The 14,223-nt window shown below is 36.9% G+C and overlaps 1 protein-coding gene across 2 annotated transcripts in view; it reads right to left on the bottom strand.

Moving 5' to 3' along the window:
• Positions 1 to 13,582, bottom strand: part of LOC139139363 (inhibitor of Bruton tyrosine kinase-like) — a 49,021-nt gene extending 35,439 nt beyond the window's left edge. The window contains exons 1-6 of one of the 2 annotated variants that reach the window (XM_070708259.1): positions 13,443 to 13,582; positions 8,588 to 9,337; positions 7,883 to 8,104; positions 6,805 to 7,001; positions 5,693 to 5,895; positions 526 to 697 (exon numbers count right to left, since the gene is read on the bottom strand). In XM_070708259.1, coding sequence (XP_070564360.1) covers positions 526 to 697; positions 5,693 to 5,895; positions 6,805 to 7,001; positions 7,883 to 8,104; positions 8,588 to 8,911 — 1,118 coding nt within the window. In that variant the 5' untranslated portion in view covers positions 8,912 to 9,337; positions 13,443 to 13,582. Of the gene's footprint in view, positions 1 to 525; positions 698 to 5,692; positions 5,896 to 6,804; positions 7,002 to 7,882; positions 8,105 to 8,587; positions 9,338 to 13,191; positions 13,333 to 13,442 lie in introns of those variants that run through there. The other variant, XM_070708260.1, reaches the window with a different exon arrangement.
• Positions 13,583 to 14,223: the final 641 nt, after the last annotated feature.

Below are 14,223 nucleotides of genomic sequence, written 5' to 3'. Positions count from 1 at the left end.
GTTTTTTAAAAAATGTTCATTGAAATCATTGAACTGGAATAAAATTTTGGGAGAATGTCTCAGATTTCTTTCCTTTGAGTTTTTTACACGAAAAAAATCTGAAAAAATAGTCTCCAAGTGCTACCAAATAACACCATTTTAATCCCTATTTTTCAAAAGGGAAGGAGAGGACACCCCTTTCTGACCTCCCCAGTCCCCCAGTGACCTCTTGCATAGTCGCTTGTGGTGCTTTGCACCACATCTTCGCCCTCTTGTAAAAAAATCCTGGTGAGAACACTGATCTATTTATATGCCTATAACCATACAAAGGATACATTTTCATGAGAAAAGGACATGCAAATTGTACATTGTTATGTATGATCTCTATGTTTTTCCAAAATGTGGCATACAAATGTAATAAGGCTATATAATCTGATAGAACTAGTAGTGGCTGATGACAGACTATTTTTAGGAGATATTTTGGATTTGTGTCAATAAAGCTTTACTTGTTCCGAATTAAGAAACACTAATAGTTTTGTAACTTACTTGGATGCAATCTTCCTACATTGATATTCATGAAGCACATAAATATCACCTTTGGTTGTAGCACACACTGTGGCTGCAGCACTTGCTGCCACACAGCATATTATAATATCTTTGTGATTTAATGCAGATACTCTTTTTGGATATGTCACATACTCCTCACCAGCTGGAAAACCTGATAGAAAATAATTCAGATCAGAAAGGAAAAAATACACTGATATTACAAATTGCTTTGTCAGTATCAAAATTTTTATATCACATTACAGGAATAATAGCTATGATATTTGATGATTTTTTCGCTATTTTTGTTTCTAATGTCATCTATGGTTTCTTGTTTGACTCACCAAAGTTGAAACACCAACTATCTAGCTTGTCAACATAGCATCTATACATGTAAAATGCCCTGTCTACATTTGAAGTCTAGTTCTGTCCAGAATTCAGTTGACAAGCTGAATACAGGTACTGTGTATCCTAATACACTTTGATGTGTGAAGCACAATATGTCCAATTTGGTGCATTTTAACAAAAAATTGAACATTTGGAGGTTTCTGAAATTACAGATACTGTAAACATGATTTTTATGGATTAAAGTTGTTAGAACAGACCAGCTGTGGAAATATGTATGGTCTTGGCTCAATAACACTTTTCACAGAGTTCAATGGCTGATGAGGAAGTGATACTGTCTGGAAGGGAAAGGGTTGTAAACAAAAGTAGTGAAAAAAATTGTCAGAAGTTAAAACTACTCTAAGAGTACATCACATTGAATGATTTCCTGGTAATTGTAGACTTCGAGTCTGATGCAGTTCAAGATATCATTAAAGTTATAGCATGCACAAGCCAAGTCTATCGTCTCTAAAAATACCAGGATTTATACTCTGGTCATTCTATATCACAACAACCACTACGGCCCAAAAGTATGCCTCAGTGTACGGTATTCCGCGAAGCATAATTTCTATCGAACAGCGCTTTCAGCCGGTCGCTATTGACAACGGCGAACATTGTATCAATTTCTTTTCAATAGATTATCGATCGAAAATCTGCCTGGGTGCCGCTCGTGCCGGGCGCTCGTGTGTTGAGGTCACGTCATAAACATTTCCACAGTAACCCGTATTTTGACTTGTACACTTTAACATCACGGTATCTGTTGGTTTCCTGTACTGAAAGTAAATCGACGACACTTTTTTCCGTTTTGGTGATACTTTTACGTACGTTTCAGCACATTTTGGCGCACTTTGGCGTAGTTTGGCGCCATTGTGAACGGGGAACTACACGCGAGTGAGCGAGACAACAATGTATCAATTTCGGACAAAAGAATATCGATCGATAACGTTCACTGCACGATTACAGTGGAGACTCTACGCCTGTTCGCCTCTGTTCTCTGTTATTTTTGCAGTTTACTGGAATTTTCATAGTTGATATTCGCCAAAATTTGGTATAAATTACAACAACCTGACTGGTATTTGGTCTGTACAATTTAAGAGATGCTAAATGATTTAAATGCGTCAATATTAGACCCTCATTCTGCATATGCAAACACCGTAATATTGCCATTTTATTGAGGGCAAGAGCAAAAATTCAGCGATCGGAAAAATAAAATGCAACTAAAACAAGTTTCGACGAGAAATTCAGAAAACTAAAACGACAGGAATTTTGTATGTAAATCAAAGAAACACTGTGCCACTTTTCACTATAATTGGTTCAGAATTGAGAAATTTGAACGAGCGAGAGTTGTACGGTCTGTTCAGTACATTAAACGCCATTGTTTTCTATGGGAAATCGAGCTGATTAGACACATCGTAAAATGAAAAATACATCTGAAAAAAACCGTTGGTTTAACTTTTTCATTTCGCTGTTATTTTTTATAATATTTGGTATGACATTTATCATGAAGGGTAACTAAAACTCTATGGTTTTATTTTTTTTAGTTTCCCTCTTATTTTTATGAAACGACGAGTTGAAGATCGTTTTGCTGTTGACTGTGTTTTTACTTAATTTTGCATATGGCTGTTATCGCTTACGTATTTTTGGAATTCCCATGTGAAATTCTTCCCAAAATATTATAATTGTAAGGGCAGCATATACGGGAAATAGGACATGTTACTCTTTCATTAGTATTTAGCTGTGCAGCAAGGAAATACGGCGAAATTTTCAACATTACGCGGGAGGTGAAATTGACTCTCTGAACGCGCATTCCACGTATATATGTGGCGAAAATTCGGGACGCTATTACCGTACAAAATGGGGCGCCTTTGGGCCGTAGTGAACCTGTGTCTATGTCATCAGTTTTTGTGAGTAAGACCTTTTTTTTGCATTGATCTTCAATGTGCTTGTCAATGTAAACAAACAACATGGTGGCCAGTATTTCTCCCACAATCACAAGGTATGTCTGACATGAAAATTATGTGAATATTAGTCACGATTATTACAATCTGATAAAATACACCCACTTGCAAATTTTGAGTTTTCGTGTCTAAGTTTGTCGCCAATATGGGGATTCTTATTTGTATGGATCCCCGCTGCAACCTGGACTTTCGACACACAGAGTATTTTCATGCAGTAGACAAACAGTTTCCACTGCAACAAGGGGGTCAGACCATAAACGTCATGTAATGAAATCAATATTTTCATATACTATGACAATAATAATCAGACAGATGAAAAGACAAGAGTGTAACCCTATATATTCCTAAGGAATCACATTAATAATTTTCAAAAACAACGAACACGAAGCTAGTTGCATTACTGTAGGTTCTGCAGGCAATGTTACCAGGTTCAGGTGCCACATTTCGATATTTTGCACTGTTTGTCTGAGGTAAATTTCAAGGCCTATGCTATCTTTGAAATTGTGTATAAATTTGTGAAAGGCACATGTAGACCGATAGGTAGGCTGACATTTACTCTGTACACTAACATGAGCGCCATATTCCTCCCTGATGCAACAGATGAGTAGAAATGATTGACATCTCACCCATGGCGTATTGATATTATTCCTAAAGTAGTTCAAAAGTTTCAACGTAGAATGGGTATGAAAAACTTCTTGCATTATGCAAAAAAATAACAAAGTCTTGATTTGTGCATGTCGAATGGTGGTAACATGGTCATTATGTGATTCATATTTTCCTTCACTGAACGAAGAAAAATATTAGTGAATAATATCTTATCATGCTATAAGTGTATCTCTGGTCATGTGTAGAATTCTCCACTTTACCTGAATGTGAAGGATGAAGTAGACATAGCTTTGCGATAAATTTTTTTTGTTTTTAATTTGGGTGTGAAGTTGAAACATACCAGTAAAGTAATTATTTCATATTATCAAACTTAAATGTAAGTATATTTAGACATTTGAATAAAAGCATCAAATTTGCAAGTTGCCATATAAATCCAGTTTTGCAGGGATCAAAAATGCCATAATTTTGAAAGACCAGTGATGGCTGATGGAGATAATCATACTCTATTGAGCTGTTAACATTTGAATTTCTTTTGTATGTCCTTCAACGAAAATCAATACTTTTTTATTTGCGAAACCATATGTTGATGATTGACCTACTTGACTGTAAACTATTCTATATGGCTAGCTACAAAAAAGTTTGAAAACTTAGCAAAATTACTATCACTTCTCTCTCTCAATTTAGCATGCTTTTCAAAATGACAAATGGGAAAAACATTGCAATTTTTGTACAGTTTTGGAATTTATCTAACAAGTTTTAGGAATTTCTCTACACATGGGAGACATGACTCATTCATTCTAGAAACTCTGAGAGCACAAATCAGGGAACTGATAAATTGTCAGATATCTCTGGTGCTGTGGTTCATTTCACTTGTACAGGAAGTGTAAGTACAGTGAAACCTGTCTAAACCAAACCCTTTCTGAACCTGTCTAAACTGAACCCTTTTCCCAGTCCCATTCCAATAGAACTCTATATCTAAAGGACCTCTGTAAACCAAACACCTCTCATAACCGAACAATTTTCTCAGTCCCTGTAGGGTTTGGTTTAGACAGGTTTTACTGTACATACACAAATATGCAAGCACTGAGAACATTCTGTAAGTTGCTTACATTGATGACTATTGTGAATTCTGGAACAGCTTTAAGGTGGTTGGAAAGGCTATTTTTGCACCAATTCTTTTCTCAGAGTTAATGTCAAGTTTCAAGTGTTAGAATAAAGATATTTAGTTCAAATTTTCAGGATAACTCCCTTAGTTAATATTTTCTCCAACAAATATAAAAATTGTATATTTGCAGCCATGATTTCGAAATATGACACCAGTAAATATTAAAATTTAATTTTTCATATTTTTTTTACATATTTGAATTTAATAATAATTGGACAGTATTAATATTACCAAATTAGTTATAAATATGTTGACACTATTTATTGTAAGATTTGAAAGGCAGGATTTGTAAATAAAATTTGTTTTTATGATTTTACATGGGTTTATATATCAAAAAATTATTAAAAATTCTTTCAAATTTCAAAATGTGATTTTTCAAAAAGTACTTCAAATACAGGAAAATTGTGCCATACAAATCTTATCTGTAACCTTGTTAATAGGCTGTAAAAATTCCATGTCCATATCTCATTTCAAAGTTGGATTAAATTGGTATACAATTATGTAGGAAAACTGTTATTCTGTCAAAAATGTTGAAAACAAGCCATATTTGCACCCCTCTTTTGAAGTCATAGAGCAGTTTTTTTTGGTTAATCTCACTTTTGACACCTCTTTGACACTCAAAGAATCTAAAACTGCATTTACAATAGCAGTCACTCACTCTGAATGCCAGCACCGCCTTGTCAAACTTTCCTGAAAAACAGCAAATAATGACTTTCCCTTTTCAAACATTTTATTAAAAGCTAAGGGACCTCTACCATAGTTAATACACTAAGGACTCCCCAACTTCTTCTTATTTGGTCAGTTTTTCAGAAGTTTCAACAGGCTATAACTCTGCAATGCCTTTGTGCCCAAATGTCTAGTTTTTTTTATTCCACAGAGAATGTTGACTATTTTCATATTTTAATAGTTTTGTTGAAATTTATAACTGACGCTCTAGCCTTTCCAACCACCTTAATTGCTACCGAACACATTTGTCATCTTTCACCATGAGAGCACTGCAATGAGAATGTTGATGTTCTGAGACTATGAAACACAATAGTCTAAACTGTACACTTACCTAATTGTCCTGCATTAAGTCCAAATGTGAACACAGAGTCTGCACAGTACAGAACAGTGTGAAATCTGCAAGCCTTGACACCAGTAATGACTTTGCCTTTGAGAATCTTGGCGAGAATTGGTTTAGGTGTTACACACTTGCATCCGACATTAGAATGTCCAAGTTGATGACAGCTATTGAAGCCACATGAATACAGCATTCCTCTGTTGGAATGATTGATATCAATCACAATGTATGTGCCATGATGTGGATAACTAACTATCTACACCTGTGAAAATGGTGTACAGCAACACTGTATGTGCTATGATATGGATAACTAACTATCTACACCTGTGAAAATGGTGTACAGCAACACTGTATGTGCTATGATGTAGATAACTAACTATCTACACCTGTGAAAATGGTGTACAGCAACACTGTACTCAGTCAATCAAGACATGAACAAACACCATGGATTTCATACTTGATTATTTGACACACTACTGCAGTAAAACAAAGATACTTCATTGCTACATCAACATTATTTCACTATTTCCACAAGAATAGTATGGGACATGTCTGTTCTTACATGTACTTGGCAATTTCAAGTTTTAGAGCTCATGGTTATCAGAGATGTCTGTTTACATGTAACTATTCATAAACATAGCTTGCAGGAGAGTTTTGTCAGAAATAGGCCTGAAAAAATACTTGAATTTTTCCAGTAATAAAACGAGAACATAAGATGGACTGATAACATATAGAACAAGTTAAGAACAGCAAGCAAAGATGAGTGCTCCTGATTACACAATTCATGTTTGTGCCCATTTAATTTACACTTTGCAAGAATTTGTTTTACATTGAAAATAGCAATTAATCACATTGTGCAAAATATTAAGAATAATAATATTATGGACATCACAGAAAAGATTGCTAGTGAGCAGATATAGTCATACAAATATATCCCAATGAATCCTGATTGTTGAAGTTTCCTTGATTTCACTGTAATATGACCCATGCATGAGAGTTACCCAATATCTAAGCTTGTTGATTAGCATAGCATTGTATTGATGAGGGAATACAATGTTTGATAAAGGCAATAACTTTAAAAGAGATGTTTGCATGTTTCAACTTACCCTTCAGCTAGGAAGACTGTGTGATCTCTGGCAGCTGCTATCTGTGTACATTTGATTTCAACAAGTGCTTCTACTAAATGAGGTATCAGATAGGTTTGTTCATTTCCATGACCTAATCTTCCACCTTGACCGTGACCACAAGTGTACACTTGACCATTGTGCGTCAGAAATACAGAATGATACTTGCAAACAACTACCTGCAAGTCAAAATGTCAAAGTTCACATACTAAAGACAATTAAAGACCATGATGGTTTTGGTTTTAAGATAAGTACTACAATCTTCAATCATACGCTGGTCCAGGATTCTCATGCACCGCGCCTGGATTGTGTCCCAGAATAAATTTCCTCTTGAACTTAGAAAAAAGCCCTAGCCACTAGCTTTAGAAGGAATCTTAAACTTACTTATTTACTGAAGCGTATGCTTCATAACTGTATAGTGCCTCTGAACTATGGATACATAGGATACTGGTGCTTTATAAATAATTTGATTGATTGATTGATTGATTGATTGATTGATTGATTGATTGATTGATTGATATCAAGGTAATGTCCATTACTGGGTTCAGCCTGGCTTTCCACAATTCAAGACGAATTAAAAATTCTTCAGGCATTCCATAAGACTTAATTTGTCAACAACATTTCTAATTAGACATCCTTTCCTCTGTGTGCTGCATAATATTTTCTTGTTGGATTTGCTTTTTTTGCAATGAGTGGTGATCTTTTCTTGAATTCTACCTTTGTACTTTGTCCAATCAGATGCATTGTTACAAATACAGCTTAATGAAGTACCTGAAATGTCTTTTTCTCTATGGCACATGACAAGTAATGATTTGATGATCTACAGCAAACTAAAATTTTATCTTGAAACTGTTTCTAAAACTCCTTTAAAAGTGCTTAGGTGGTAGGATTAACTCATCTAAGCTTTAAAACAAAAAAGAATGAGCAACACTTCCACTAATTTAGTTTTCTTTAATCATACCTGTACTATGATTATTCATGGCTTCGAATATTAAACATTCAGCATTCACTCACAATGTAAGAAACTAAAATTTTGATTCATTTTCATTAAACAGTTTACCTCTTTAACACTAATTTTCTTCTTTGAAAACTCCTCCACAAGATCTGGGTGTTTTCTACTTTGTTGACTGCTGTGAGCCAAAGTGAAATTGGTATTTGTTCCACAAGTATAGACATCTGTTGGATTAGCAGAGGAGAAGATCACATATTCTGGTCTGTCCTTTCTGATGATATCCAATGGTGTCAGTGCTTCCTTGTCTTGAGCAGTCAGACTAGCACCATGCTATAGACAAACAAGTACAGACTTCAAATGAGATTGCATGTGTTATATCAAGATAAGGCTATCATTATAAACTAATTTTAATCTGAGTATCGACACGATAAGTCATCAATCTAACAACTTGCATTTCTCTGGAAAACTTTCTGTTTTAATTATCTAGGACAGAAAAATGTCTGGGCAATCCTTTTTTACTTTCTTCAGAATCAGAGATTTTAAATGTATTAACTTTTTCTGTTTCCTGAAAGTTATTGGACTCCACGTCCTCTGATACCGAAACTTACTGTACAGCAAAACTCCATAGGTTACAGATGCAGGTGTATAATAATATATGAAGACAGCCTCCACTGGGCAGTATGCAGTAGTAAATTTTACTTGCTACAACAATTACACTTCACACAATATTTAGAGATGTACACTGAGAAAAAACTACTGTAAATAAACACAAATCCCATCTGTTAAAATAAAAAAAACAGAACACATACTTACATGTATAAGATGTACAGCACTAGTGATCTGTCCATAGAAAACACTTCTGTGAAGGGCTGTCCAGTAAGACTCTAAATCTCTCACATTCACATCAATTTTTCTTTCAGTCAGTAACCAAGCTACAATCTGCCATCTTTTGCAAGAAGCAGCAATATGAAGGACATTCCTTCCAAACTGATCTGTGATGCTGTCAGAGTTATGACAATGTCTGTAGTAGGCCTGAACTTCAGCCAGGCACCCTCTAGTGACAACTGCTAGTAAATCCTCTGCATGTTGCTTTGATGTACACGATGGTGTACAGTCACACTCTAATACATTCTCCATTTTGCATAGGTCTTCTCACCAAATTAAATATTGTACTTTTGCATAAATAAGCACCTTGATCATCCAAAACTTGTTCTTCCCTTTCCTTGGTCACATTATTTCTTACATATTGCTACATCTAAGATATGTCTTATGAAAACAATTCTCTTGAGTAATTTGTAAATAGGTATTTGATACAAAATTTATATCTGTAACTGTATTTCAGAAAGTCACTGTCACAGACCAAACGGCAGTCTGCTATCAGTCTCACTAAAGAAACTCTTACTTGTGAGTTCACACTCTGGAAGCTAACTCCATTTCGCTCTTGGCATTGCTGGCTGTAAAAACCTCTGCCTTGGGGGTTTCTTCCAGGAAGGAGCTAGACTTTGCCAGTCTCCTCCAGGCCCCTACAACAAACTCTCAGTCTCCATAATAGTATTACAACGCCTGTAAAGAGACAGGGTATTCATAGTTGACTTTGTGCCACAACATGTTAAACAGTTACTTTTCACAGTTGATGTGAAGTTGATGTGCAACAACATACCAAGTGACTGTTCATATTTGATGTGCGACAAGGTGCTAAATGGTTACTGTTCATTGTTGATAAACAAAACAGTTACTGTTCATAGTTGAAGTTAGCAAAACAGACCAACAAAGGATCATTGATGTAATAACAACAACAATCGTATCCATCAAATCACCAATTAAAGGTTGGAATTGCTTTGGGCCCCTATTGAAATGACTTCTGTAGGGAAGGGAAGGCACCATTCAATAAGTGGGGCATGGCCAAAACTTGATAGCCGCCAACATGAGTGATTGCTTATGAATGGAAACGGTAGAACCATTGGCCTCCGTTTGTTGCTGTCCTATACCATTTCTTGAATGTTGCCGAAAGAAAAGAGATCTAGCTAATACAGTGAATTTGATTCAAACAGATAAAATTGGACATTGTTACTGCTAAACTCATCACATAACTGCTGGTCAGCATAAATTACCATGGCTATATTGGTAGATAGGCATTTCACTTTGTTAGGTAACACAGTTAGATAGCTGTTGGAATGAATAACAGACTCCATCATCAGATCTCAGTTGTCACATATCATTCACTAACTTACAGGATTTATGTAGCAGGCTCTGCATACAGGCCTGTGACAAGTGTGCCCTGTAATGTAAGCCAATATGACGTGCCACGATGCAAACAAATACTGCCTGTGACACAAGCACATTTTTAAGTTTACAGAGGTACAGTTTCCAAAAATGCAATGTGGGACTGCAAACTGAGACTCCTAGTTTACCAAAAAATACAATCTAGGACCAGTTGCAGATTGTGATTTTTTGGCTATCTGGCACCAGTCTCACTCTCAGATTGTCAAAAAACACAATCTGGGACTGGTCCCAGGGTGCATTTTTGGTAAACTGGGAGTCCCAGTTTATGTCCGACGGGCCTTTTCAGTATAGGATAAAGCCCGAGTATGAGGGCTCTTCTGGTATATAAAGTCCAACCCAACGATAAAATGTCGAGGCCGCAGGCCGAGACATTTTATCGTAGGGTTGGACTTCATGTACCAGAAGAGCCCGAGTACGAGGGTTTTATCCGACTTAAAAACTATCGCCCCTAACTGATATATTTTTGTTTTCAAAGTGTTCACGTCAACCGTCCCCTTTGTAACATGTTTAGGATATGAATTAAAACTTTTATTTGAGAAATAGCCTTCCAATGTAATGGAACATCCTATAAATGCCCTAGGGCACATTAGTTTATGTTTGTACCACCGCAGATTTTGTGTTGCAGCTGGTTTCCGCTGTGTTACCAAATTTGAATATTAGGGAAAAAACGTACCAGATGTCTACAGAATATGACATGTTCACTTTTGATTGGACAGTACTTTACTACTGCGCTGTCATTCGTTTCTGGAATTTGGTGACCAAGGCTTTACGAGTAAATAAAACACCCTGAATTGAGCACTCTGATTGGTCAATCAACAGTAGATAGTTTTTAAGTATACATACCGGATGTAAAGATATAGGGCTGATCCAAAGAATTTTGAACAATATGCTAAATTGACACAAAATTTTCAGAAAGACACATTTGTTAGAGGGTACACTGCCTGTGACTTGTATAAAGGGTGATGCCTTCAATCAGAGCAATTGACATCACACTGCCCTGCATGCAGAGCTAGAGTTCCTCGTAAATTGGGTTGCGGTTGTAGGACTGAGGTCAGCGATAGTGCAGCGGTAGTAATCCTAACTTTGGCAGTTTCTTGGTCCATTGACCTTAGAACAGAATGCAACGCACACTTAGCCATCCTATATATTTCACATGACATTGCTTGACAATTTGTTCGAAAAAATACACATATGCAGGGCTCAAAATTAGCGGTAGTCCCGCGTCCACAGACTACAAACTTTTCTCTTGGGCTACCAAAATTCATGAAATGGTAGCCCACACGGACTACCAAAGCTTGGAACCTGAAATTCAGTCAGTATTTGGCAAACCATGTCGTGTCCGTCACTTTTTGACAAGCTAAGGCTGCGTTCACAAATGACAATTGGGGGAGGGGGGTTGGAGGATTCGCGATTGAAATCGTATTTTCTTCAGATCGCGCCCCCTCAATACCCTAACAAAATTTCAAATCCCCCTCTATATGATCAACATTTTTCAAGTTCCCCCAACTATCACAAGCCAGTATATCAGTAAAGAATGTGCGCGCAGAAAAAAAATAAACACGTATCGCGCCGTTCCGCTGGCAGATGTTTGACACTACCTGTTATTAGCTGTTTGTAATGTCATATTCCTACGGCAAGTTCTTAAATTGATTCATTTTTAAGCGCATCAGTGAACTTTTTGGATTTATCAGTCTAAGCCAACTTGAGTTAATCCAACTCAATTGCTCCTGCCGAAGAGCACACAAAATGATGATCATGAGAGAGTGGGCAAATCGTGAATTCTGGCTAATTGTCATATTGTAAAAACACTGAGCACAGTGACAAACCAAAATTTGGTTCAAAACTATAAGACATATATGAATGAGATGCTACTCAAAATTGATTATACTGGAAGGTTAAAATATTCCATCAAATAAACGTTTTCATCTCTAAAATTTTGGTTGTAATAATGCTAAATTTGGTTAAAAAATATCTAATTCCATTAAGTCACTTATTTTTTCAATTATTCTTCACTGTTCAAAGTTTTGCTTTGGTATGATTTTATGATGAGAATGTGAAAATCTAGAAAATCAAGCATGGTGACCCTATCTTTTTTCTTTAATATTTGATTATTCTCATATGCCGTAATTTAAAAATCCCCGATAACTTTTAAAGTCTCCTATAGTCTTCCATGTGTTGCTCTCTGGTCTTTTCTAGTGTAGTAGTATGTTTTACAGTCATGAGCGTCATTCGACCCGAACTCTTCTTCAACTACCATATACATCAGAGTCAGAGCAGAGTCAGAGCTAGCTCTATCACTGCTCAGGGATGCAGTGACAGTGACACTGCAGTGGCAGGACGGTACCTGATAGTGACACTGCCCGCAGGGAGTAGCTGTATTAACTTTGACAATTTTGACAATACTTTTGTTCAGTTTATACAACTGTGTTCTTGTTCTACTCCCTACAGCATGTTGAACTGTCCAGTATTCAGCTTGCTATCACTGCCTGTGTATGTAGACCAGGCATGCATTTGTATCACTGACAACTGCCTGTCAGTCTGGACTCTAATTAAATTATCACTTAATACGTATTTGTATATGCAGGCTTTGTTGACAAACTGAAGATCGTGTGTTTGAGGATGCTGTAAGGAAACAGCAAAAAACTGTAGTTGATATATTGCACAGAAATATTGCAATATGGTCAATTTTTATCCCTGCTACAGTATGTCTCAGTGCTGAGAAGGTCTTGTTGTTGTCATGACAACTATCAAAATTTGCATACAACTCTTGGAGTAAATCGGGTTGTCAAATAGGTCACCAAACCTGTTTTCTTGGGTATTAAAGGTGTGCAGTATTCACATGGGCAGAATTTTGAAAAATAGCCTTTTCTTGCCTGATTAACGAAAAAAGATATCCCTGAACTAAAATATGCATGGGCTACCAGCTATTATCACGGGACTACCAACTTCAGAAAATGGTAGTCCATGTGGACTACCAGGGGAAAAAGTTAATTTCGAGCCCTGATATGATATAGCAAGACTGACGCCGACGGATATACATTTCTTCCAGCCATATGCTTGTTGCTCGTCATTTTCGATAGATTACGCAACATCATGAAAACGACTGATAAACTCTGTTTTACGGTCTGTCCTACCTTCCGTTAAAGAGTGTCAGTGATTGACAAACAACAGCTGCACATTATGGCTATTCTTGACACAAGCATTCGCGAATTCTCAAAAAATGCTACCGGTATATGCCATGCCACGTCCAATCTTAATCTAGTCGAGCTACACATGACCTTCGACCCAAACTGCTGGGGAGCCTGAAACGGCGCATAGTGAGTGATGCAATGTGTACATTCACCGACAGAAGGAAATTAATTCTTACTGTATTATAAAAGCTTACCATGTCTAGTGGTTGGAAACGGTGAAGAAGGAAGAAATACGGAAAACAGCACTAAACTTGCGGATATTAAATAAAGACTTCAAAGTACACACGCTCAATGCAGACGCCATATTTACTGCGCTAAAGGTACGCCGCGTGCGGCTACGTTGGGGAAATGTTGCAGAGGCTAGGCCCTCTATCACCCGTGATTGTAGTTCGTTCGATCGCGACTTCATCAGCAAAAAAATCTCACGAATAGGTATTCATTTCATAATCAAGACAATTTCTTAAGATAGCAAATAATAAGGGATCACACCCACGACCTGAAATGCTAATCGTAAAATGTAGGAGGGCAAGGGGGCATTTTGAACATATTACATAGCCCTGCGTACCGCGCTGTGAGTTCCCGGCGTTTTCCCACCACAGGTCGTATAACGCCAGGAACGCACAGCCTAGCCTGGTACGCAGGGCTGCTGAACACATACCATGGTTTGAGCATGGTGTGCTTTAGGGGTGGACCATTTGATATCCTTTTTTTTGGGGGGGGGGTCTGGAAGGTTTTCGAAATTCCCAGCCAATGTCAAAGGGAAAAAATCAGCCAGAGAAGGCTTGACAAAAAAGATGACGCACTTTAGAAAGAAAAAAAAATCCACCAAAAGTTACTTTGTGAACACATTTTTTATTTTCAGGGCGCCCTTCAGGCGCAAATTTTAGGCTGCGTCATCAGCATATACTATAGTTCTTTGGCCAAATGGGTGGTTGGGGGGAGCGATAATATTCAGAGTACACTGTCCTTCTATAG

Source organism: Ptychodera flava, chromosome 8 (genome assembly GCF_041260155.1).
Source record: "Ptychodera flava strain L36383 chromosome 8, AS_Pfla_20210202, whole genome shotgun sequence".
In the NCBI taxonomy this organism is placed as follows: domain Eukaryota; kingdom Metazoa; phylum Hemichordata; class Enteropneusta; family Ptychoderidae; genus Ptychodera; species Ptychodera flava.
This window is presented reverse-complemented; position numbering and strand designations above follow the sequence as displayed.